Here is a 27120-nt window from a genome sequence, read left to right on the forward strand (position 1 = left end):
GAAAGAGAGTGGGGGGGGAAAGAGAGTGGGGGGGAAAGAGAGTGGGGGGGAAAGAGAGTGGGGGGGGAAAGAGAGTGGGGGGGAAAGAGAGTGGGGGGGAAAGAGAGTGGGGGGGAAAGAGAGTGGGGGGGAAAGAGAGTGGGGGGGGAAAGAGAGTGGGGGGGGAAAGAGAGTGGGGGGGGAAAGAGAGTGGGGGGGAAAGAGAGTGGGGGGGAAAGAGAGTGGGGGGGGAAGAGAGTGGGGGGGGAAGAGAGTGGGGGGGGAAGAGAGTGGGGGGGGAAGAGAGTGGGGGGGGAAGAGAGTGGGGGGGGAAGAGAGTGGGGGGGGAAGAGAGTGGGGGGGGAAGAGAGTGGGGGAGGAAGAGAGTGGGGGAGGAAGAGAGTGGGGGAGGAAGAGAGTGGGGGAGGGAAGAGAGTGGGGGGAAGGAGAGGGGGGGGAGAGAGTGGGGGGGGAGAGAGTGGGGGGGGAGAGAGTGGGGGGGAGAGAGTGGGGGGGAGAGAGTGGGGGGGAAGAGAGTGGGGGGGAAGAGAGTGGGGGGGAAGAGAGTGGGGGGGAGAGAGTGGGGGGGAAGAGAGTGGGGGGGGAAAGAGTGGGGGGAAAGAGGTGGGGGGAAAGAGTGGGGGGGAAAAGAGTGGGGGGGAAAGAGAGTGGGGGGGAAAAGAGTGGGGGGGAAAGAAGTGGGGGGGAAGAGAGTGGGGGGGGGAAGAGAGTGGGGGGGGAAGAGAGTGGGGGGGAAGAGAGTGGGGGGGGAAGAGAGTGGGGGGGAAGAGAGTGGGGGGGAAGAGAGTGGGGGGGGAAGAGAGTGGGGGGGGAAGAGAGTGGGGGGGAAAGAGAGTGGGGGGGAAGAGAGTGGGGGGGAGAGAGTGGGGGGGGAAGAGAGTGGGGGGGGAAGAGAGTGGGGGGGGAAGAGAGTGGGGAAGAGAGTGGGGGGGGAAGAGAGTGGGGGGGGAAGAGAGTGGGGGGGGAAGGGAGTGGGGGGGGAAGAGAGTGGGGGGGGAAGAGAGTGGGGGGGAGAGAGTGGGGGGGGAAGAGAGTGGGGGGGGAAGAGAGTGGGGGGCGGAAGAGAGTGGGGGGGCGAAAGAGAGTGGGGGGCGAAAGAGAGTGGGGGGCGAAGAGAGTGGGGGGCGAAAGAGAGTGGGGGGGGAAGAGAGTGGGGGGGAAAGAGAGTGGGGGGAAGAGAGTGGGGGGGAAGAGAGTGGGGGGGGAAGAGAGTGGGGGGGAAGGAGTGGGGGGGAAGAGAGTGGGGGGGGGGAAGAGAGTGGGGGGGGGAAGAGAGTGGGGGGGGGAAGAGAGTGGGGGGGGGAAGAGAGTGGTGGGGGAAGAGAGTGGTGGGGGAAGAGAGTGGTGGGGGAAGAGAGTGGTGGGGGAAGAGAGTGGTGGGGGAAGAGAGTGGGGGGGGAAGAGAGTGGGGGGGGAAGAGAGTGGGGGGGAAGAGAGTGGGGGGGGGAAGAGAGTGGGGGGGGAAGAGAGTGGGGGGGAAGAGAGTGGGGGGGGGAAGAGAGTGGGGGGGAAGAGAGTGGGGGGGAAGAGAGTGGGGGGGAAGAGAGTGGGGGGGAAGAGAGTGGGGGGCGAAAGAGAGTGGGGGGGGGGAAGAGAGTGGGGGGGAAGAGAGTGGGGGGGAAGAGAGTGGGGGGGAAGAGAGTGGGGGGGAAGAGAGTGGGGGGGAAGAGAGTGGGGGGGAAGAGAGTGGGGGGGAAGAGAGTGGGGGGGGAAGAGAGTGGGGGGAAGAGAGTGGGGGGGAAGAGAGTGGGGGGGAAGAGAGTGGGGGGGGGAAGAGAGTGGGGGGGGAAGAGAGTGGGGGGGGGAAGAGAGTGGTGGGGGAAGAGAGTGGTGGGGGAAGAGAGTGGTGGGGGAAGAGAGTGGGGGGGAAGAGAGTGGGGGGGAAGAGAGTGGGGGGGGGAAGAGAGTGGGGGGGGGAAGAGAGTGGGGGGGGAAGAGAGTGGGGGGGAAAGAGAGTGGGGGGAAGAGAGTGGGGGGGAAGAGAGTGGGGGGGAAGAGAGTGGGGGGGAAAAGAGAGTGGGGGGAAGAGAGTGGGGGGGAAGAGGTGGGGGGGGAAGAGAGTGGGGGGGGGGAAGAGAGTGGGGGGGGAAGAGAGTGGGGGGGGTGTGCGGGGGGTGCGGGGTTAGTTAACATCGAGGCTGGAATGTCCAGATACAAACGTTCCTGTAACAGCGCACGACTGGAGAGATGGAACATGCCGTGGAAACATTTCCGTCACTGCCTGTGTGGCGATGATAAGAACATAAGAAATAGGAGCAGGAGTCGGCCAGACGGCCCTTCGAGCCTGTCCCCTAGTTCTAGTCTCCCCTATCAGTGGAAACATCCTCCCTGCATCAGCCGCCTCTTACCATGATGCCGTTGTGCTTGAACCCGCGTCGGAATCGTGCTGGCCTCAAGTGAGGATACTCCTCCGTGCTCGTGACTTTCATCCCCCAGACTTGCTTCCACGCTTCGTACAGCTGGATGTGAACCGGGTACACGCCAGAATGGTGAGGTGCCACAGCGTAGCCCATGTCTATCGGCATTCCATGCTCCTGCGCGAGAGAAACACAATCCTTGGTGAGTGATTGGCCATCCGAATGAAACCGAGATTACAAGTCAATTTTTCTCCCGCCCTTCGTGCCAGCTGTGACTCAGTGGGTAGCACCCTTGCCGCTGATTCATAAGTTGTGGGTTCGAGTCCCACTCCAGAAACTTGAGCACAAGATCTAGGCTGGCACTCCCAGTGCAATGCCGAGGGAGTGCTGCACTGTCGGAGGGGCAGTACTGAGGGAGCGCTGCATTGTCGGAGGGGCAGTACTGAGGGAGCGCTGCACTGTCGGAGGGGCAGTACTGAGGGAGTCCTGCATTGTCGGAGGGGCAGTACTGAGGGAGCGCTGCACTCTCGGAGGGGCAGTACTGAGGGAGCACTGCATTGTCAGAGGGGCAGTACTAAGGGAGCGCTGCATTGTCGGAGGGGCAGTACTGAGGGAGTACTGCATTGTCGGAGGGGCAGTACTGAGGGAGTACTGCATTGTCGGAGGGGCAGTACTGAGGGAGCGCTGCATTGTCGGAGGCGCAGTACTGAGGGAGTGCAGCACTGTTGGAGGGACAGTAGTGAGAGAGTGCTGCACTCTCGGAGGGGCAGTACTGAGGGAGCACTGCATTGTCAGAAGCGCAGTACTGAGGGAGCGCTGCACTGTCGGAGGTACAGTACTGAGGGAGTGCTGCACTGTCGGAGGGACAGTAGTGAGGGAGCGCCGCACTCTCGGAGGGGCAGTACTGAGGGAGCACTGCACTCTCGGAGAGGCAATACTGAGGGAGTGCTGCACTCTCAGATGAGACATTAAACCGACGACCTATCTGCTCTCTCAGATGGACATAAAAGATCCCATGACATTATTTCAAAAAGTACTTAATTGGCTGTAAAGCACTTTGAGACGTCCAGTGGTTGTGAAAAGTGATATATAAATTCAAGTCTTTCTGCTTTCTTTCTCTGCTAAGTGTTAGCCGGGTGGTTTACTGTATTGTCACAGTGCATCATAAAATCATAGACCTTTACAGCACGGAAGGAGGCCATTCGGCCCATTGTGTCCATGGCGGCCGACCAAGAGCTACCCAGCCTAATCCCACTTTCCAGCTCTGGGCCCGTAGCCCTGTAGGTTACCGCACTTCAGGTGCACGTCCAGGTACCTTTTAAATGTGCTGAGAGTTTCTGCCTCGATCACCCTTTCAGGCCGTGAGTTCCAGACCCCCACCACCCTCTGGGTGAAAACATTTCCCCTCAAATCCCCTCTAAACCTCCCCCCAATTACTGTAAATCTGTGCCCCCTTTGGTGGTTGACCTCTCTGCCAAGGGAAATAGGTCCTTCCTATCCACTCTATCCAGGCCTCTCATAATGTTATGCACCTCAATAAGGTCTCCCCTCAGCCTACTCTGTTCCAAAGAAAACAATCCTCGCCTATCCAATCTTTCCTCATAGCTAAAATTCTCCAGTCCAGAAACAGAGCTATGTTATACGTTCAGTTCATGCATCAAGCCCCTCGCTAGAACACTAACTGATTTATCTTACATTAGAAAAATATTCCAATGAAAGGCTATTCACGAAGTACCTGCTATAGGCAGACCACTTTGGGAGGGCTAATAAGGAAAGGGTATATACATTAGGCGGCAGGCCATTTAATAGTGTAGATGAACAGAGGGACATTGGAGAGCTTGTCCACAGATCCCTGAAAGTAGTAGGCCAGGTGGATAAGGTGGTTAAGAAGACATACAGAATGCTTGCCTTTATTGGCCGAGGCATAGAATATAAGAGCAGGGAGGTTATGCTTAAATTGTATCGTACTTTGGTTAGGCCGCAGCTGGAGTACTGCGTGCAGTTCTGGTCGCCGTATTATAGGAAGGACGTGATTGCACGAGAGAGGGTGCAGAGGAGATTTACTAGGGTGCTGCCTGGAATGGAGAATTTTAGTTATGAGGACAGATTGGATAGGGATAGGCTGGGTTTGTTCTCATTGGAACAGAGGAGGTTGAGAGGAGACCTCATCGAGGTGTACAAAGTATTGAGGGGCCTGGACATAGTGGATAGTAAGGGTCTATTTCCATTGGTGGAGGGGTCTATAACGAGGGGGCATAGTTTTAAGGTGGTTGGTGGAAGGTTTAGAGGGGATTTGAGGGGGGGGGGCTTCTTTACGCAGAGGGTTGTGGGGATCTGGAACTCGCTGCCTGGAAGAGTGGTGGATGCAGAAACCCTCACCACTTTTAAGAGATGGTTGGATGGTCACTTAAAGTGCAGTAACCTGCAGGTTTATGGACCTAGAGCTGGTAATTGGGATTAGACCTTTCGTTGGACGGAGCAGATATAATGGTAAGTACTGCAGGGAATAGAATACGGCCAGGGTGATCTCCTGCACTAGTGTCGATCGCCTGGATGGGTCGGAGAGGAATTTTCCCAGATTTCTTTCTCCCTAAATGGGCCTGGGTGTTTATCTGGTTTTTGCCTCTCCCAGGAGATCACATGGCTCCGGGTGGGGTGGAGTGTAGAATGTTTCAGTGTAAGGAGTGTCGCAGTTGTGTGAGGCGGACTGGTTGGGCTGGGTGCTCTTTGCCTTTCCGTCATTGTTCATCGGTTTATATGTAACCTTCAGGGCTGCTGACCGAGGGCCGTGCGGCTCTTTGTCGGCCGGCGTGGACACGATGGGCCGGAATGGCCTCCTTCTGCGCTGTAAATTTCTATGTTTCTAACTGCTGTGGTTTTAAAAAATTTATTCCTGGGATGTTGGCGTCTCTGGCAAGGCCGGCATTTATTGCCCATCCCTAATTGCCCCTCGAGAAAGGTGGTGGTGAGCCGCCTTCCTGAACCGCTGCAGTCCGTGTGGTGAAGGTGCCCCCACACTGTGGTTCTTATTATTGTTTCTTGTAGCAGTTTTGTACAACTTAGTGTCCCGCTGGGCCATTTCAGAGGGCAGTTAAGAGTCAAGCACATTGCTGCGGGTCTGGAGTCACATATAGGCCCAGACTGGGTAAGGACGGCAGATTTCCTTCCCTAAAGGGACATTAGTGAACCAGACGGGTTTTTACGACCATCAGGAAGTTTCAAGGTCACCGTTAATGACACTAGCTTTTTGTTCCACATTTGTTCCAATATGAAGGGGTTGTCTTATGAAGAAAGGTTGAGCAGTTTGGGCTGATACTCATGAGAGTTTAGAAGAATGAGAGGTGATCTTATTGAAACGCATAAGATTCTGAGGGTACTTGACAGGGTAGATACAGAGAGGGTGTTTCTCCTCGTGGGGGAATCTAGAACTCGGGGGCGTAGTTTCAGAATAAGGGGTCGCCCATTTAAATCTGAGATGAGGAGGAATTTCTTCTCTCAGAGGGTTGTAAATCTGTGGAATTCTCTGCCCCAGAGAGCTGTGGAGGCTGGGTCTTTGAATATATTTAAGGTGGAGATAGACAGATTTTTGAACAATAAGGGAGTCAAGGGTTATGGGGAGCGGGCGGGGAAGTGGAGCTGAGCCCAAGATCAGATCAGCCATGATCTTATCGAATGACGGAGCAGGCTCGAGGGGCCAAATGCACCAACGTCAGTGTTCTCGCTCAGGCCAACGACCCCAGCATCAAAGCACTGACCACACTCGACCAGCTCCATTGGGCGGGCCACATCGTCCCCATGCCTGACTCAAGACTCCCAAACCAAGCGCTCTACTCGGAACTCCTTCACGGCAAGCGAGCACCAGGTGGGCAGAGGAAACGTTACAAGGACACCCTCAAAACCTCCCTGATAAAGTACAACAGCCCCACTGACACCTGGGAGTCCCTGGCCAAAGACCGCTCTAAGTGGAGGAAGAGCATCCGGGAGGGCGCTGAGCACCTCGAGTCTCATCGCCGAGAGCATGCAGAAAACAAGCGCAGGCAGCGGAAGGAGCTTGCGGCAAACCAGTCCCACCCTCCCTTTCCTTCAACCACTGTCTGTCCCACCTGTGACAGAGACTGTGGCTCTCGTATTGGACTGTTCAGCCACCCGAGAATTCACTTTTAGAGTGGAAGCAAGTCTTCCTCGATTCCGAGGGACTGCCTATGATGATGGACGATCTTATGTTCTTATCCAACGGGATTTAGATTCCCCCGCTGCCGTAGTGGGATTTGAACTCACGCCTGCCGATCATTAATCCAGGATTACTAGTCCAACAACGGAGCCACTCTGGCACCGTTCCCCCAACAGTTCAGTGCAAGAAAATGAAACGGCGCCACAAATGAATCTACTGCGTGCGCTGTTAGGGCTCTTCACTGCAAAGACTCCGGAGAATCTAGTGAAGCAGGAAAAATTAATCAAAAGTAATGAGGGAATCACATCTCAAAATAAACGGTTCCTTTATCATCAGAGGCAGCGGCTGGACTCCTGCAAGTTATCAGGTGAGGGACAGTGGGAGGTCTACAGCAGAAATGGCAGCAGAACTGTGAAGAGAAGCTTATCCGCGGAGGGTACAGCACTCAGCAGGAGCTGGACACGGTCCTGTGATTTCAGTGTGGTTCACTCCTTGCATCACAGCAAACTACTCTTAATGACATTATCAGCACATGCTGGCTAGACTTCCACAAAACGCACTCCACATGTGCAGACTAAAAAGACTCCTCTGTCAGTCTGTTCTGAGAGTCAGCTTTCACAAGCATGGCCCCAGTTGGATCATTATAGTCGGCCTGATGCTCCGACTAAGGACATAAGAAATAGGAGTCGGCCATACGGCCCCTCGAGCCTGCTCCGCCATTTAATACAATCATGGCTGATCCGATCATGGACTCAGCTCCACTTCCCCGCCCGCTCCCCATCACTCCTTAATCCCTTATCGGTTAAGAAACTGTCTATCTCTATCTTAAATTTATTCAATGTCCCAGCTTCCACAGCTCTCTGAGGCAGCGAATTCCACAATTTCAGAGAGAAGAAATTCCTCCTCATCTCAGTTTTAAATGGGCGGCCCCTTATTCTAAGATCATGCCCCCTAGTTCTAGTCTCCCCCATCAGTGGAAACATCCTCTCTGCATCCACCTTGTCAAGCCCCCTCATAATCTTATCCTGCTCCTCATCGCTGTTTGCTGACCCCCAGTGGACAGTGCTCCTCATCATTATAGGCGGTCCCTCGTATCGAGGATAAAAAATAAGAACATAAGAATTAGGAACAGGAGTAGGCCATCTAACCCCTCGAGCCTGCTCCGCCATTCAACAAGATCATGGCTGATCTGGCCGTGGACTCAGCTCCACTTACCCGCCCGTTCCCCATAACCCTTAATTCCCTTATTGGTTAAAAATCTATCTATCTGTGACTTGAATACATTCAATGAGCTAGCCTCAACTGCTTCCTTGGGCAGAGAATTCCACAGATTCACAACTCTCTGGGAGAAGAAATTCCTTCTCAACTCGGTTTTAAATTGGCTCCCCGTATTTTGAGGCTGTGCCCCCTAGTTCTAGTCTCCCCGACCAGTGGAAACAACCTCTCTGCCTCTATCTTGTCTATCCCTTTCATGATTTTAAATGTTTCTATAAGATCACCCCTCATCCTTCTGAACTCCAAGGAGTAAAGACCCAGTCTACTCAATCTATCATCATAAGGTAACCGCCTCATCTCCGGAATCAGCCTAGTGAATCGTCTCTGTACCCCCTCCAAAGCTAGTATATCCTTCCTTAAGTAAGGTAACCAAAACTGCACGCAGTACTCCAGGTGCGGCCTCACCAATACCCTGTACAGTTGCAGCAGGACCTCCCTGCTTTTGTACTCCATCCCTCTCGCAATGAAGGCCAACATTCCATTCGCCTTCCTGATTACCTGCTGCACCTGCAAACTAACCTTTTGGGATTCATGCACAAGGACCCCCAGGTCCCTCTGCACCACAGCATGTTGTAATTTCTCCCCATTCAAATAATATTCCCTTTTACTGTTTTTTTTCCCAAGGTGGATGACCTCACACTTTCCGACGTTGTATTCCATCTGCCAAACCTTAGCCCATTCGCTTAACCTATCCAAATCTCTTTGCAGCCTCTCTGAGTCCTCTACACAACCCGCTTTCCTACTAATTTTAGTGTCATCTGCAAATTTTGTTGCACTACACTCTGTCCCCTCTTCCAGGTCATCTATGTATATTGTAAACAGTTGTGGTCCCAGCACTGATCCCTGTGGCACACCACTAACCACTGATTTCCAACCGGAAAAGGACCCATTTATCCCGACTCTCTGCTTTCTGTTGGCCAGCCAATTCTCGATCCATGCTGATACATTTCCTCTGACTCCGCGTGCCTTTATCTTCTGCAGTAACCTTTTGTGTGGCACCTTATCGAATGCCTTTTGGAAATCTAAATACACCACATCCATCGGTACACCTCTATCCACCATGCTCATTATATCCTCAAAGAATTCCAGTAAATTAGTTCAACATGATTTCCCTTTCATGAATCCATGCTGCGTCTGCTTGATTGCACGATTGCTATCTCGATGTCCCGCTATTTCTTCCTTAATGATAGTTTCAAGCATTTTCCCCACTACAGATGTTAAACTAACCGGCCTATAGTTACCTGCCTTTTGCCTGCCCCCTTTTTTAAACAGAGGCGTTACATTAGCTGCTCTCCAATCCACTGGTACCTCCCCAGAGTCCAGAGAATTTTGGTAGACTATAACGTATGCATCTGCTATAACTTCCGCCATCTCTTTTAATACCCTGGGATGCATTTCATCAGGACCAGAGGACAGGTCTACCTTCAGTCCCATTAGCCTGTCCAGCACTACCCCCCTCGTGATAGTGATTGTCTCCAGGTCCTCCCTTCCCACATTCCTGTGGCCTGCAAATTTTGGCATGGTTTTTGTGTCTTCCACTGTGAAGACGGAAGCAAAATAATTGTTTAAGGTCTCAGCCATTTCCACATTTCCCATTATTAAATCCCCCTTCTCATCTTCTAAGGGACCAACATTTACTTTAGTCACTCTTTTCCGTTTTATATATCTCTAAAAGCTTTTACTATCTGTTTTTATGTTTTGCGCAAGTTTACCTTCGTAATCTATCTTCCCTTTCTTTATTGCTTTTTTAGTCATTCTTTGCTGTTGTTTAAAATTTTCCCAATCCTCTAGTTTCCCATTAACCTTGGCCACCTTATACGCATTGGTCTTTGATTTGATACTTTCCTTTATATCCTTGGTTATCCACGGCTGGTTATCCCTTCTCTTGCTGCCCTTCTTTTTCACTGGAATATATTTTTGTTGCGCACTATGAAAGAGCTCCTTAAAAGTCCTCCACTGTTCCTCAATTGTGCCACCGTTTAGTCCTTGATTCCAGTCTACTTTAGCCAACTCTGCCCTCATCCCACTGTAGTCCCCTTTGTTTAAGCATAGTACGCTCGTTTCTGACACAACTTCCTCATCCTCAATCTGTATTACAAATTCAACCATATTGTGATCACTCATTCCGAGAGGATCTTTTACGAGGAGATTGTTTATTTTTCCTGTCTCATTACAAAGGACCAGATCTAAGATGGCTTGCTCCCTTGTAGGTTCTGTAACATACTGTTCTAAGAAACAATCCCGTATGCATTCTATGAATTCCTCCTCCAGGCTACCCCGTGCGATTTGAGGTGACCAATCGATATGTAGGTTAAAATCCCCCATGACTACTGCCGTTCCTTTTTCACATGCCTCCATTATTCCCTTGATTATTGCCCGCCCCACCGTGAAGTTATTATTTGGGGGCCTATAAACTACACCGACCAGTGACTTTTTCCCCTTACTGTCTCTAATCTCCACCCACAATGATTCAACATTTTGTTCATTGGAGCCAATATCATCCCTCACAACTGCCCTGATATCATCTTTTATTAACATAGCTACCCCACCTCCTTTCCCTTCTTGTCTATCTTTCTGAATCGTCAGATACCCCTGTATGTTTAATTCCCAGTCTTGGCCACCTTGCAACCATGTTTCTGTAATGGCCACCAAATCATACCCATTTGTAATGATTTGTGCCGTCAACTCATTTACTTTATTTCGAATGCTGCGTGCGTTTAGGTAGAGTGTTTTAATACTAGTTTTTAAACTATGATTTTTAGTTTTGACCCCTCCTGCAGCCCCTTTATATTCAGTGGCCCTTTTTGTTTTTTGCCTTGGGTTTCTCTGCCCTCAACTTTTACTCACCTCCTTTCTGTCTTTTGCTTTTGTCTCCTTTTTGTTTCCCTCTGTCTCCCCGTATTGGTTCCCATCCCCCTGCCATATTAGTTTAACTCCTCCCCAACAGCACTAGCAAACACTCCCCCTAGGACATTGGTTCCGGTCCTGCCCAAGTGGAGACCGTCCAGTTTGTACTAGTCCCACCTCCCCTAGAACCTGTTCCAATGCCCCACGAATTTGAATCCCTCCCTGCTGCACCACTGCTCAAGCCACGTATTCATCTGTGCTATCCTGCGATTCCAACTCTGACTAGCACGTGGCACTGGTAGCAATCCCGAGATTACTACTTTTGAGGTCCTACTTTTTAATTTAGCTCCTAGCTCCTTAAATTCGTCTCATAGGACCTCATCCCTTTTTTTACCTATGTCGTTGCTTCCACGCCAAAAAGGATGAGTTCACAGGTGTTTCAATGAAGGACCGAATATTCCAGATCCCGAACCATATGTTGAAGGGTGGAAGATGCCTGTGCGTGGATTGTTTTTAAACTTGTGGTGACTGTTGCACACCAGCCACTACACGGGCATGACAGAGCTAGGTCTTGGCCCAGTGACAAAGAGTTACCCAAGACAACTAGAGACCAGCTCTGCTGCACGGACCTGGTGCACACACATATCGCAGTGTGGGCTGGGCCCGTGCTGCCCCTGGGCCCTTGCCTCTCCTGGGCCCCGATCACGTCCCTCTACGAACTCTTGCCGCTCCTTCACCCCGACCTCGCTGCTCCTGCTGTACCTGCCCACGCTCCAATCAGCGACCTGGACCTTGGTGAATGGCATGTTGGCCTTCATAATGAGGGGATTTAAGTACAGGGGCATGGAGGTGTTACTACAGTTGTACAGGGCCTTGGTGAGGCCACACCTGGAGTATTGTGTACAGTTTTGGTCTCCTAACTTGAGGAAGGACATTCTTGCTATTGAGCGAGTGCAGCGAAGGTTCACCAGACTGATTCCCGGGATGGCGGGACTGACATATCAAGAAAGACTGGATCAACTGGGCTTGTATTCACCGGAGTTCAGAAGAATGAGAGGGCATCTCATAGAAACGTTTAAAATTCTGACGGGTTTAGACAGGTTAGATGCAGGAAGAATGTTCCCAATGTTGGGGAAGTTCAGAACCAGGGGTCACAGTCTAAGGATAAGGGGTAAGCCATTTAGGACCGAGATGAGGCGAAACTTCTTCACCCAGAGAGTGGTGAACCTGTGGAAATCTCTACCACAGAAAGTTGTTGAGGCCAATTCACTAAATATATTCAAAAAGGAGTTAGATGTAGTCCTTACTACTAGGGGGATCAAGGGGTATGGCGAGAAAGCAGGAATGGGGTACTGAAGTTGCATGTTCAGCCATGAACTCATTGAATGGCGGTGCAGGCTCGAAGGGCCGAATGGCCTACTCCTGCACCTATTTTCTATGTTTCTATGTTTCTAACTCCTACAGCGTCAGCCGTGGCTCAGTGGATAGCACTCGTGCCTCTGTCAAAAGGTTGTGGGTTCAAGTCCCACTCCAGAGACTTGAGCACATAAATTCAGGCTGACACTCCCAGTGCAGTGTTGAGGGAGCACCGCACTGTCGGAGGGGCAGTACTGAGGGAGCGCCGCACTGTCGGAGGGGCAGTACTGAGGGAGCACTGCACTATCAGAGGGGCAGTACTGAGGGAGCGCTGCACTGTCAGAGGGACAGTACTGAGGGAGCGCTGCACTGTCAGAGGGACAGTACTGAGGGAGCGTCGCACTGTCAGAGGGACAGTACTGAGGGAGCACTGCACTATCAGAGGGGCAGTACTGTGTGAGTGCTGCACTGTCAGAGGGACAGTACTGAGGGAGCACCACACTGTCGGAGGGGCAGTACTGAGGGAGTGCTGCACTATCAGAGGTGCCGTCTTTCGGATGAGACATTAAGCCAAGGCCCCGTCTGCTCTCTCAGGTGGACGTAAAAGATCCCATGGCCACTATTTCCCTGGTGTCCTGGGGCCAATATCTATCTCTCAATCAACAGAACAAAAAACAGATTATCTGGGTCATTATCACATTGCTGTTTGTGGGAGCTTGCTGTGCGTAATGTGGCTGCCGCGTTTCCCACATTACAACAGTGACTGCACTCCAAAAGTACTTCATTGGCTGTAAAGCACTTTGAGACGACCGGTGGTCGTGAAAGGCGCTATATAAATGCAAGTCTGTCTTTCTTACTCCTCAGCGTTGTTTACTGAGCTCCCACCGCACAGTAAGTGCCTGTGGGTCAAGGCTCACAATAATCCTGGATTGTCCTGGAGTTTCCAGGAATTGAAGCTCAAATCTTCTGGACAAGGCTCCAAGCAAAAACTGGGAAAAATTTACAAGGGGCATGCAACAAAATTGCGTTTTGATCCCTCGATTTTCTTTCAACACTTTTATTTATTAGTCATAAAAATATTGGGGACAGAGGAAAGAGGGCTGTTTGTACCAACAGTCGGATTAATATAATTGGGTAATAAACAGGCCATTCGCTCTCCAATTGGCCGTGGGAAAGCAGTGGCCTGCAGGATGGTCAAATGGCGGGAATGTGAGGGGGAGAGGGGGTGAGGGGCGATTCACAGCGGGAGGTCATGTGATGAAACCTCCAGGAATACATCCAAGCAGAGTTGGCGACCCTTGTGTGGGTTCCTGCGGTAAAGCAGGATTGGAACATAGGAACATAAGAAATAGGAGCAGGAGGCCTCCTCGAGCCTGCTCCGCCATTTGATAAGATCATGGCTGATCCGAACTTGGCCTCAACTCCCCTTCCCCGCACACGCCCCATAACCCTAATCGTTCAAGAGTCTGTTTATCTCCACTTTAAATCGATTCACTGACCCAGCCTCCACAGCTCTAGAGGGCAGAGAATTCCATAGATTTACGACCCTCAGAGAAGAAATTCCTCCCCATCTCCATTTCAAATGGACAACCCCTTAATCTAAAACTATGCCCCCTAGTTCTAGATTCTCTCATGAGGGGAAACATCCTCCCTGCATCTACCCTGTCGTGCCCTCTCAGAATCTTATACGTTTCAATAAGATCACCTCTCATTGTTCTAAGCCCCAATGAGTATAGGCCCAAACTGCTCAACCTTTCTTCATAAGACAACCCTTTCATCTCAGGAATCAACCGAGTGAACCTTCTGCGTTGGCTACGATGCCTTCTTGGAAAAAAACCCATTCGTTCTCGGAAGTGTCCCGTGGGAACGCAGCCCCAGGCCAGCTACAGCCTGCGGGGTGTATTGTCCATCCCGAGCTGCCCAGACAGGGTGGTGGGGGAGCGAGTGTGGCAGCTGTAGGAGCTGCGTAAAAGCTCCCGCTGCTCCTGGCTCCACAGGTAGGTTCATGTTAAAGCTTGCCTTAAAAAAAAACACACTTGCCATTGGCAGCCGAGGCAGACCAAAAGCTGGGGCGTCTCGAGCCAGGGGCTCACAGTCTCAGGATAAGGGGTCGACCAATTGGGACAGAGATGAGGAGAAATTTCTTCACTCAGAGGGTGGTGAATCTTTGGAATTCTCTGCCCCAGAGGTCAGTGGAGGCTCAGTCATTGAGGGTGTTGACTTATGAGGATAGGTTGAGGAGGTTGGGCCTTTACACATTGGAGTTCAGAAGAATGAGAGGTGATTTAATTGAAACTTATAGATAATGAGGGGGCTCGTCAAGGTGGATGCAGAGAGGATGTTTCCACTCATCGGGGAAACTAAAACTAGGGGCCATAGTCTCAGAATAAGGGGTCGCAAATTTAAAACAGAGATGAGGAGGAATTTCTTTTCTCAGAGGGTTGTAAATCTGTGGAATTCTCTGCCCCAAAGAGCTGTGGGAGGCTGGGTCATTGAATGTAATTTAAGGCGGAGATAGACAGATTTTTGAGCGATAAGGGAGTAAAGGGTTATGGGGAGCGGGCGGGGAAGTGGAGCTGAGTCCATGATCAGATCAGCCATGATCTTATTGAATGGCGGAGCAGGCTCGAGGGGCCGAATGACCTACTCCTGCTCCTATTGCTTATGTTTTTACAATGCCTGCCCCGCTCATCAGGCCTTAATTTCTGCAATCCTAACCGGTGTCATGTCTCTCATTTACACATGGAAAGGACCCAATGCCTGCTTTAGACGGCCAGCGGGGAAGCCTGAAAAACTGGCCAATTTCCAGTCAAATGTGTCATCAAGGGTCCTTGTGGCGGATGACATTGGCCCTGTTGCACCAGTTTCACGACAACAACAACAACCTGAATTTATATAGCGCCTTTAATGTAGTGAAACATCCCAAAGCGTTTCACAGGAGTGTCATGAGATAAAAAATTTGACACAGATTTGCATAAGTAGAAATTAGTGCAGGTGACCAAAGAGGTAGGTTTTAAGGAGCGTCTTGAAGGAGGAAAGAGAGGTAGAGAGGCGGAGAGGTTTAGGGAGGGAGTTCCAGAGCTCGGGGCCCAGGCAACAGAAGGCACGGCCACCGATGGTTGAGCGATTATAATCAGGGATGCTCAGGAGGACAGAATTAGAGGAGCGCAGGCACCCTTAAAGCAGATACAACGAGGCTCAATTTTAACCCCCGCCTGTGTGTTTTTAACTCAAATGTCCCTCACCCATTTCACAAAAAGACACGTTACAGTGGGAGGGATGATTCAGCCTCAACCCACAGTGGAATCGCACGTCACTGGGCAAAGACTCCTGCCTTGGCCTCCGTCTTAGCACACAGTAGAGGCAATTTGGCACCGACCCTGCAGGAACTGCAGTGTGATAACCTGCTGTGTGATAACCTGCTGTGTGATAACCTGCTATTTTCCCACCTCTGGCTTGGTGGCAGCTCTCTTCCAACAACGCAATGGAATCCAACCAGACCCGTTAACCAGCTGCCGGATCTTTCTAAAAAGTTTTGCCGTATTTATGCCAATGGAGAACAGTGGGAAAAAAATAACGTGCCGCGGAGTGGGGGTGGGGCGGACAGAGGGAAGGAATCAAATCTTCCCGAAGGCTCAGTGTGGGCTAGTCTGATACGTGCTATAATGTATTTGCTTCATGGGTTCTTTGCTTAAGAATTCATGGCAACACATTGCTATTCAGAACTAGTTGGTTTATTAGCAAAGGTTTAACAATCACACTACACATTACCGGTTCATCCACCGGACTCACAACCAGCTGCCCCATCGTGGATCCCCCGAACCCAACTGGCCGGGGTTTTATTGAGTCTTGTGAACATCACGTGACTGGCTAAGCCACTCCCAACGCAACAGCTCTGCAACTATTTTTGTAGACACTATAATCAAGTGCCCCGTGATTAAAGGGGCGGGGGGGGCAGATTCCAAAAACTTTTCAGGTGCTCCCTTGTTTTTATTTTGAGGGCACCAAAGACACAAATTATACAAGTGCCCCCTGGCTAAAAGGGGGGCGGGCACTAAAACTGACACAATTAAAGACATTAAACTTTGGTTGCCTGGGTGATGATGAAAACAAATTGGACAGTCAACTGGTTCAAATTAAAATTTGGTTGCCGGGGGTGATGATGCACTCCAGTCCCTCCGGCGCCCACCTCTCGCGGAAGGCCGCGAGCGTACCGGTGGACACCGCGTGCTCCATCTCCAGGGACACCCTGGCCCGGATGTAACCGCGGAAGAGAGGCAGGCAGTCGGGGCTGAACGACCCCCTCGACCGCCCGCTGTCTGGACCGGCTGATGGCCCCCTTGGCCGTGCCCAGGAGCAGTCCTTCGAGGAGGCCCTCGGACCTGCCCGCTCCCCTCCGCACAGGGTGCCCAAAGAGCAGGAGCGTGGGGCTGAAGTGCAACCAGAATTTGAGGAGCAGCCCCTTCAAATATTGGAACAGGGGCTGCAACCTCACACATTCGATAAAATCATGGGACACGGACTCCGCTGGACCGCGGAAATTGCAGGCGGCCTGGGAGTCCGTGAACCGACTTAAAAACCTATTGCACGGGACTGCTCCGTGCAACACCCTCCAGGCCAAGTCCCCGATAAATAGAGGGAGGACTCCCGCGTAGAGTGCCCTCCATCGGGGACCCCCGCCTCCTCCCGACGGCAAGATGGTGCGCCATGGCGTGTCCGGACGGCAGACGAGGATGGCAAGGTGGAGAGTGTGCAGGAGCAGCCCGTACAGGAAACCCCTCCGCGCAGAACTGAAAGGCAAGGAGGGGATTTCCCCGAGGAGGCTCAAGTTGTGAGGCGCCGGCTCCCGAGGGAGGTTTCGGGGCTTCATCAACAGCCCAACCAGCCTGTGAGCATGTTCACAGATGCATAAATTACACCTGCCACTGGCTTACTACCGAACAGCATGCGTGGGTAATCCAATAATAATATAAATCCCTGCAATTCTAAAGCACGCTACATTCACTCTCAGCAGCAGACTGCTGCAGGACAGAGATAGGCGGCTATCTTTAGTCGCAGGAATGTGGGGAGGCACTGAGAGAACACGTGCAGTATTAATGGTGCAGTCAGTGTCATACAAATATTCCACACAGCTCACAGAACCAGTCGCCGACAGATTCAATTAACTGAGATTTCACAGGAAGGAGACAAGTGTAAGCACTTATTGGATCAATCCCTTCACTCCCCGATCTGTGTTGAGTCAGGTGATGGCTGACAGCACCGAAGCGATCCCAACCCAAAGTGGCAGGTGTACATCCTCAGTGACTGTGACTGCGGGGCATTATCGCTCCTCGTCCTCCGATAGCTCTCTGCACACCCGTGGACACGCTCGGTCACGTCAAACCTTCCCCAACGCCGTCGCCTTTGCTGCCTCGCTCATTGGGACCCCTATGGACCAAGATCTCCACGAACCAGTCGCACTCGTTGGAGGGGAGAGGGGTTGATGGAGACAGCGGGGAGAGGGGAAACGGAGCTCAAGAGGGTGGAGTGTGTGAGATGGGAAGAAGGTGGGTGTGGTTACCTCCCTAGTCGGTGAACTGGTCAGGAACTGGTCCCCTCCTTTAAGACGCTCCACAAAACTTACCCCTTTGACCTCTTCAGGTCACCTGCCCTAATTTCTGCTTATGCAGCTCAATTTTTTTATCTCTGTAATGTATACACCTGCGAGCAATCAAATTTTAATTTGAACCACATGTCTAAATTTAATTTGTTTAATTTGCCGGTTTTAGTGACCCCCCCACCTCCTCTTTTAGCCAGGGGGCACTTGTATAATTTGTGTTTTTGGTGCCCTCAAAAAAAATCAAGGGGGGCACTTGAAAAGCTTTTGGAGTGTGCCCCTCCCCCTTTAATCAGGGGGCACTTATTTAATGTTTACAACAAAAATAGTTGTAGAGCTGTTGATCAGCCGGTCCAGGCAGCGGGCGGTCGAGGGGGTCGTTCAGCCCGACTGCCTGCCTCTCTTCCGCGGTTACACCCGAGCCAGGGTGTCCCTGGAGATGGAGCACGCGGTGTCCACCGGTACGCTCGCGGCCTTCCGCGAGAGGTGGGCGCCGGAGGGACTGGAGTGCATCGTTACCCCCGGCAACCAAATTTTAATTTGATTTAAGTTTACTGTTCAAAAGTCTAATTTGTTTAAGTTTGCCGGTTTTAGTGTCCCCCTTGAATCAGGGGGCACTTGATTTATAGGTTCTACCAAAAATAGTTGCAGAACTATTGCATTGTGAGTGACTGAAGCCAGTCACGTGATGGTCACAAGACTCAATAAAACCCCGGCCAGTTGGGTTCGGGGGATCCACGATGGGGCAGATGGTTGTGAGCCTGGTGGATGAACCGATAATGTGGAGTGTGATTGTTAAATCTTTGCTAATAAACCAACTAGTTCTTAATAGCAATGTGCTGCTATGGATGCTTAAGCAAGCCTTTTTGCCATAAAACAAAATGGAGTCCTGATCCTGCCAGAGGCTTCTGCAGCAGACGGTCTGTTTGCATAAACATACTAACCTTGACTGAAACTGCTGATAGCTGATTAATAGCCACCAGACAACATTAAGACTGTCCTGCTGAGATAAGTACCACCCATTGTGCTCCCCTGTATTATCAATAGTCTGTCGCTATACCAGACCTTAGAAGGGCTGGATAAAGGTTGTAACGATGCAGCACCAATTCACCCCGTAAGAGATAATCAAATGACCAGCCATTATCTCTTGTACAGAACTCATCCATAATATGCAAGAAGCCAAGTACACAATCAACCACTATGGAAATCATGGGCCCAAATAACTGGCCAGGAACTGGACAATCCTAAAACAATGCAAAGCTGGTGATAGCACATTATCATGCCCTAATCGAGTTATTGCTGACTAGCCCACCAAAAACACTGACAAAGGAAACATTTAAAAATAAATGTCAAGACAAGGATGTGGTAATCATTAACACTTTATCTGTTTTCGCTGACTGCAAAGGCAGAACCAATACACAGGATGGAACCATAACTTGTTTTTTTACTGTATAAATACCTTGTGAAACTGTACCATATTGGGAGTCTTTGCTTAGTCTTTGACTGGGTGAGACTCTTCCTTGCTGCAAGTAAAACTTATTAAAGGAACATCTATCGGAGCTGATTCTGTTAGAGTCTTATATTGAGAGTCGAGATTTCGACAGTTACTTCTTGGAGGTCCCACCGAGATCGCTTACTCTCTACTCTGTGAGTAAACGGATGCAGGCATAGTGCCTCTTCAGTGAAGGGCTTCACTGGCCAGAATAAGGTGAGCCTTTTGCTCGCAAGAGGTCTCTTTACTGTTGAATCGCATATGTAATCTGTTGTCCACAGTGGAGGAACTGCGATCTACGAGACTCGAAATTTAAGAGCTAAAGTTATTTTTGTAATCATTTCCTTCTTGTAGGCAGACGGGATCTGATCCTGAAAATAACAGCCCGGGGAGATTTTCATTGGGAAAAGGTAAAAAGAGAATTATCGATCGATGATCCTTGTGTGATAGGACCATAAATTGATTATCCTTGTTTGATAGAATAATACAAGTCCCTAAAGGAAAGTTCCTTGTGTGATAGGACTGCCTTAGAAGGAACAGGATCCTTGTGTGATAGGATCCGGGTCCTTGTGTGATCGGACCATAAATTTTATTAAGATAAGTTAAGGACTCAGTCTGTAGTAGCGTACAACGCAGACTGAGAATTAACTATTCGTTTAGATAGAGTCTAAGGCTATGATTTGTATACCCGCGTGAATGTTGATTGACCTAGTTGTCCTTGTTATACTGTTGTGTTCAATACTTTTGTGCGACATTGCAATTAGAGAAACGGGAAGAGTCACTAGGGAAAATTGTGATTTGGGAAAAAAAAAACAAGGATTGATTGAGAAAAGAAACAGTGACTGATTGATCAACTACGGTTGGTTCGTGTCAACATATCTCACACACCCAGACTGAGCCTGAATTAAGAGCCTTTTCAGGCCACGTGACGGCCAGGAGAAGTAGGTGTAGAGAACTCGGTTGACTGAAAGGATTGTGAGATCAGAAACTGTGAAAAAATTTATTCATGCAGAATGGGTGCAGGAGCAAGTAAAACACCACCAAAGGGCACACCAGCCTATTTTATGCTCCAGAATTGTGGTCAGTCTTCAATTGACCACCAAAAAAAAAATGGGTAAAATAGACTAAGGATGGAAACAGGCCATTTCCACCCAATGGTTCATTTCATTTAGAAAGAATAACATGTCTAGAGGAGTGTCTTATAGACAGAGACCCAGGTAGAAGAGGTAAAAAAAAAGAAAGTAATAGAAAAGGCCTGGGTTCCGATTCTTCGAGCCCGTGTAAAATTAACAGAGGAAGTAAATCAGTATGTGAGGAAAGGAAAAAAAAGCTGATAGTGACTATCTTAAGTGAGGTATGGATCCAAAAATAGAGCCGGCTAAACAATAAGCTTTGTTGAGTGAAGAGAGACTTTTGTGAATCTCTGTCTTTGAATGAGAGTGCTTGTGTGATTTTTGACTGCGGAATATTTGAGGTGGGAATTAATAAATGTTTTATGTGTCTGAAAGCCTGCTTCAGAAAATGGGTGGAGCTGTCTGCTGTTTTAGCTCCACCCACTTTTTCGGACAGAGTGAAGATTTTTTTAACCCTTTGTAGTGTTGTCCTGTATGTGGGAAGTTTTAAGAAAGTGTGAACCTAGAATTGAATTACATTTTAAGTTAGAAACGCAGGTGTGGATTTATTCGGATGATAAGTTACGGAGCTAGGAAATGCACAAAGGATAGGTTTGTTGAGCAAAAGATAAAAAATGCTGTTGGTTTTAAAGAAATAAATTTCGACATGCTCACTTGTTAAAAGAAAACACGTAATTATTGATTACATTGGGTTGAAAGACAATTTAGTCTAGGAATGAGTTAAAGAACGGAGAAGGGAAGTTGTAATGCCTTTAAAAAAAAGCCTGTGTGGGTCTCTCGAGGCTGGGGAAGGACACCCCCAATTTCCTTTGTGTAAAACCTTGACACGAAAGCTTCCAGCTCAGTCAAAAAAAGTTTTAAATAAAAGATTGGCAGTACAATATTTGAATTGGGATTTTGAGATATTTCAGGTGATTCTCCTTGATAAACATTTTGGTTGTATTGGAAAATCTTGGGTTTGGAAGCCTTTTTAATAAAATTACACAACTACTGCGTCAGAAGCTGAAGCTTAAAAAGATGTAATTTATGAGACACGGTATCATAAAATTGAAGTTACAGAGCAAAAGATTGGAGTTTTTGATGTTCAGCTTCTAAAACAGAAGTTGGGCACACAATTATAAAGCAAGTACTTTGCATTCTGTGATCTGTGAATCACTTTAAGCATAAATGAAAAGTCCGCATAACACACCGATTTTTTCCGGTTCAGAAGCCCAATAGTGACAAATGGAGGTTTGTCCAAGACCTACGAGCTGCGAATGAATCTGTATTCCCAACTTATCCGGTGGTGTCCAATCCTGCGACTCTACTTGCCCTCACTACCAGAAAAGTTGATTTGGAATGAAGTATCCCGGAATGCTTTCCAGAATCTTAAGCAGTCCCTCACTTTGGCACCAGCCTTGGGATTACCAGATTACACTAAGCCATTCAAATTATTTGTTCATCACAAGTCGGGTTTTGCACAATCTGTTTTGACTCAGTTACATGGGGACAGACAGCGACCGGTAGCGTATTTCAGTGCCCAACTAGACCCAGTGGCACGCGGACTACCAGGATATCTTCCTTCGTTGGCAACAGCTTATTACGCTGTACAACAGGCTCAGACAATAAATCTCTAAATCATCAAACCGTTTTATATATCCCACAGTCTGTCGAGATTTTACTTACTAAATGTGCCACTCAACACCTAACTTCTGCAAGAACCACTAAATATGAAGTTGAACTGTTATCAAATCTGAACCTTATCATTAAAAGATGTACTACCTTAAATCCAGCCACTCTACTCCCCACGGAAGAAGATGGCGAACTCCATTCATGTGAAATGGTAACCGAATTAGTGACTAAACCACGTATCAATTTAACAGATGTACCAATGTGTAACCCTGATATAGTGTACTATGTTGACAGATCAACCTTACGAAATGATAGGGGCCAACCTAGAGCGGCTTATGCAATTGTAACCCAGTTTGTTATCGAAACAGCCTCTCTTCCAGACTCCTTTTCAGCCCAACAAGCCGAAATGCTTGAAGCTATCATTAAGGAAGAAATAGCGGGACATCTAGATGGGAATAGTGCAATCAAGCAGACGCAACATGGATTCATGAAGGGGAAATCATGTTTAATTAATTTACTGGAATTCTTTGAGGATATAACGAGCATGGTGGATAGAGGTGTACCGATGGATGTGGTGTATTTAGATTTCCAAAAGGCATTCGATAAGGTGCCACACAAAAGGTTACTGCAGAAGATAAAGGTACGCGGAGTCAGAGGAAATGTATTAGCATGGATAGAGAATTGGCTGGCTAACAGAAAGCAGAGAGTCGGGATAAGTAGGTCCTTTTTGGGTTGGAAATCGGTGGTTAGTGGTGTGTCACAGGGATCAGTGCTGGGACCACAACTGTTTACAATATACATAGATGACCTAGAAGAGGGGACAGAGTGTAGTGTAACAAAATTTGCAGATGACACAAAGATTAGTGGGAAAGCGGGTTGTGTAGAGGACACAGAGAGGCAGGTTAAGCGAATGGGCAAAGGTTTGGCAAATGGAATACAATGTTGGAAAATGTGAGGAAAAAAAAAAACAGCAAAAGGGAATATTATTTGAATGGGGAGAAATTACCACATGCTGCGGTGCAGAGGGACCGGGGGGTCCTTGTGCACGAATCCCTAGTTTGCAGGTGCAGCAGGTAATCAGGAAGGCGAATGGAATGTTGGCCTTCATTGCGAGAGGGATGGAGTACAAAAGCAGGGAGGTCCTGCTGCAACTGTACAGGATATTGGTGAGGTCGCACCTGGAGTACTGCGTGCAGTTTTGGTCACCTTACTTAAGGAAGGATATACTGGCTTTGGAGGGGGTACAGAGACGATTCACTAGGCTGATTCCGGAGATGAGGGGGTTACCTTATGATGATAGATTGAGTAGACTGGGTCTTTACTCGTTGGAGTTCAGAAGGATGAGGGGTGATCTTATAGAAACATTTAAAATAATGAAAGGGATAGACAAGATAGAGGCAGAGAGGTTGTTTCCACTGGTCGGGGAGACTAGAACTAGGGGGCACAGCCTCAAAATACGGGGGAGCCAATTTAAAACCGAGTTGAGAAGGAATTTCTTCTCCCAGAGGGTTGTGAATCTGTGGAATTCTCTGCCCAGGGAAGCAGTTGAGGCTAGCTCATTGAATGTATTCAAATCACAGATAGATAGATTTTTAACCAATAAGGGAATTAAGGGTTATGGGGAGCGGGCGGGTAAGTGGAGCTGAGTCCACGGCCAGATCAGCCATATCTTGTTGAGTGGCGGAGCAGGCTCAAGGGGCTAGATGGCCTACTCCTGTTCCAAATTGTTATGTTCTATGTTCTTATGTATTTGCATTAACTCGAGCCTGTATTCTGGCTGAAGGACAAACAGTTAATATCTACACTGATTCCAGGTATGCTTTGGAGTAACACATGACAATGGACAAATTTGGAAAATTCGCGGGTACCTGACTTCTTCAGGAACCACTATCAAGAATGCAGAACAAGTAGAAAATCTTCTGCGAGACATTCAATGCCCCTTGAAACTTGCCATTATCAAATGCCAAGCACATACAGGCCAGTTGAATGAGGTAGCACTTGGAAACGCCAGAGCTGATAATGCAGCTAAGTCAGCAGCTCTGTCAAAAGGGGGGATGAAGGTGTCATTGTTTCCACTAAGGAAAAATAATTGCTCAGATCCGCAACCCACTATTAATGACGTGCTAACCTTCCAGACACAGGCCAGTACGGAGGAGGTGGTGACCTGGACGAAGGATCAATGTTATAAAAATCCAGAAGGAATATGGGTTCACCATGACGGCACAGCCTCAAAATACGGGGGAGCCAATTTAAAACCGAGTTGAGAAGGAATTTCTTCTCCCAGAGGGTTGTGAATCTATGGAATTCTCTGCCCAAGGAAGCAGTTGAGGCTAGCTCATTGAATGTATTCAAATCACAGATAGATAGATTTTTAACCAATAAGGGAATTAAGGGTTACGGGGAGCGGGCGGGTAAGTGGAGCTGAGTCCACGGCCAGATCAGCCATGATCTTGTTAAATGGCGGAGCAGGCTCGGGGGGCTAGATGGCCTACTCCTGTTCCAAATTGGATACTTCCATGGATTGCCTGGTGTGTTCATACATTCACACATGCGGGCAAAGGGGGGATGGCAGATTATATTTTAGCAACTTGGTATGCACCAGGTATTTCGGCAATTGCAAAACAAATCTGTGAAAATTGTGTTACCTGTCAGACAATGAATCCAGGTAAGACAGAAAAAGTAGAATCTGCCTCCCACCCAAATCCAATGGGGCCTTTTGTACATTTACAAATGGATTTTATTGAATTACCTATGTGTATGGGATTCAAGTATGTATTAGTTATTGTAGATGTGTTCTCTAGATGGATTGAAGCCTTTCCATGTAAAAAGGCCGATGCCACTACTATTGCTAAATGTTTGTTAAAAGAAATCGTACCGCGCTTCGGAATCCCTGCTAAGCTTTCTAGTGATAATGGGTCACATTTCACGGGAACGGTTATAAGAGAAATGTGTAAAGCTTTACAGATTAACCAACACCTTCATTGCAGTTATCATCCACAATCAGCTGGACTTGTTGAAAGATATAATGGAATGCTTAAAAATAAACTGGCAAAATTATGCAATGACACTGGACTGAAATGGGTAGAACTGCTGCCCTTAGCTTTGATGGTAATGCGATCTGCAACCAACAGAACAACAGGCCTGTCACCGTTATGGGACGTTCCCAACGACTACCTTTTACATTACCATTTACTGCAAAACAAATGGACATCCACAAAATGGAAAAAAATATGTTGAATTATTGTATTGCACTAACCAAATGTATTTCCAGCTTTCATTCGCAGGTAAAAGAAGCTCAAGTCGAGCCAATGGAAGGGAAGTGTCATAATCTGGAGCCCGGTGGGATTTGTTTACATCAAAATCTTTAAAAGAAAAAGCAGTCTACAACCAAGATTTGAAGGGCCATACCAGGTCTTGCTGGAGACTAATACTGCAATCAAGGTAAAGGAAAGACCAACATGGATCCATGCGTCCCATTGCAAAAGGGCACCCGACCAGGAGGAAGGGAAGAAGGAACCAGAGGAACAAAAAAAGGAAGAACGAATAAGGAACTGTACGGACTATAGGGACTGATAGCGCTATGCTTAACAGGGTTTTGCTTTGCGTTATTGATTATACCAGGGATACAGAAACGCGAACGAAGGGAACTGCAGGTAAATGTATTTATGGCGCTGAGTCATAAGTATGCTCAAGAAAGAAACTTGTCTAGTTGTTGGATATGTTCCCATGTACATGTCCACTCCGAAGGGGGTATTCCCCTGAGATCTGTCCCCTTTAACGAATCAGAAATGGTAGAATGGTTGATAGTGCAAAATAGGACAAACCTAACCAAGGTATCAGAAACGAAGGATCTAACAGAATGGAGGTCAGCAGGGTATAAACTTACAACCTTCCAAGGATGGTACCAGCCCAATTATAATAATAACCGTCAGCCTCCCTTCCTACGTATTACTCCCGGAATAGGAAATCATGAAGGTATACTATGCCTAGTGAGTAATGAGACTAAAGGACCAGAAATGGGTCGCAGCAAGTGTTCCCAAATGACTAAATGGCAAGCCACAACAAATCTCCCTGACGGGAGAAAGATAGCAACCATTAACTGGACAATGGTCCATAATAAAACCTCAGGTAAAAGGTGGGACAGGAAGACCACTCGAGTATGGATGGCACGGAAGGACCAGAGACTGACATTCTATAATTGCACTTACTTTATTTGTGGCCATAAAGCCTACCCATGGTTACCAGCCAACTGGACAGGGTCCTGTTACTTAGGATATGTGGTACCCTTTATTAGGACAACAAAGACTCTCAGGGATGCCTATGGAAGCCACAGACTTAAACGGGATTTGACATGGTTAAATGGAATATTCAAGGTAATGATACCACCCTATGGAATAGCATCAACCGACTGGCAATTACGGGAACTGGCTAATTTAGTAGAATCAGTAGCCAACGCAACTTCACAAGCCTTCGAAGGGGTGAATGACGAAATGGTAGCCATTCGAACAGTGGCTCTCCAAAATCGTATGGCCTTAGATTATCTCCTAGCCAAAGAAGGAGGGACATGCGCATTAACAGGTGAAGAATGCTGTACGTATATCCCAGATAAGTCAGAAGAGATCGGCAGTCTAGCTGAATATCATATTCTTGCTGATAATCTTCGCCCTATATCTTTTGTTTGTCTTAGTTAAGTGTTGCTGTGCCAGGTTGGGAAAATCAGTGTTACCAACCGAGACCATTGCTAGGGTTATGGTAGCAACAACTACTGAAGGTTCTTGTGTGGAAATGGAAATAGAAAGACTAAGCAAGATTAGAATGGATTAAGTTGTCCTTGTGAAGGACAAAAAGGGAGGCATATGGAAATGTATTTTTAAAGTTTCATTACACTGTTTTTTGTACCCTTTTTGCCATAAAACAAAATGAAGTCCTGATCCTGCCAGAGGCTTCTGCAGCAGACAGTCTGTTTGCATAAACATACTAACCTTGACTGAAACTGCTGATAGCTGATTAATAGCCACCAGACAACATTAAGACTGTCCTGCTGAGATAAGTACCATCCATTGTGCTCCCCTGTATTATCAATAGTCTGTCGCTATACCAGACCTTAGAAGGGCTGGATAAAGGTTGTAAAGATGCAGCACCAATTCACCCCATAAGAGATAATCAAATGACCAGCCATTATCTCTTGCACAGAACTCATCCATAATATGCAAGAAGCCAAGTACACAATCAACCACTATGGAAATCATGGGCCCAAATAACTGGCCAGGAAACTGGACAAT

The 27120-nt window shown here is 48.5% G+C and overlaps 1 protein-coding gene across 1 annotated transcript in view; it reads right to left on the minus strand.

The window, feature by feature from the left end:
* ndst1b (N-deacetylase/N-sulfotransferase (heparan glucosaminyl) 1b) overlaps nt 1-27120 on the minus strand; it is a 367233-nt gene that overhangs the window by 85830 nt on the left and 254283 nt on the right. The window contains exon 6 of the mRNA XM_070877113.1: nt 2349-2534. Within this exon, the coding sequence (XP_070733214.1) occupies nt 2349-2534 (186 nt within the window). The remainder of the gene's footprint in view (nt 1-2348; nt 2535-27120) is intronic.

The sequence above is a fragment of the Pristiophorus japonicus genome, chromosome 4, assembly GCF_044704955.1.
Source record: "Pristiophorus japonicus isolate sPriJap1 chromosome 4, sPriJap1.hap1, whole genome shotgun sequence".
Classification (NCBI taxonomy): Eukaryota; Metazoa; Chordata; class Chondrichthyes; family Pristiophoridae; genus Pristiophorus; species Pristiophorus japonicus.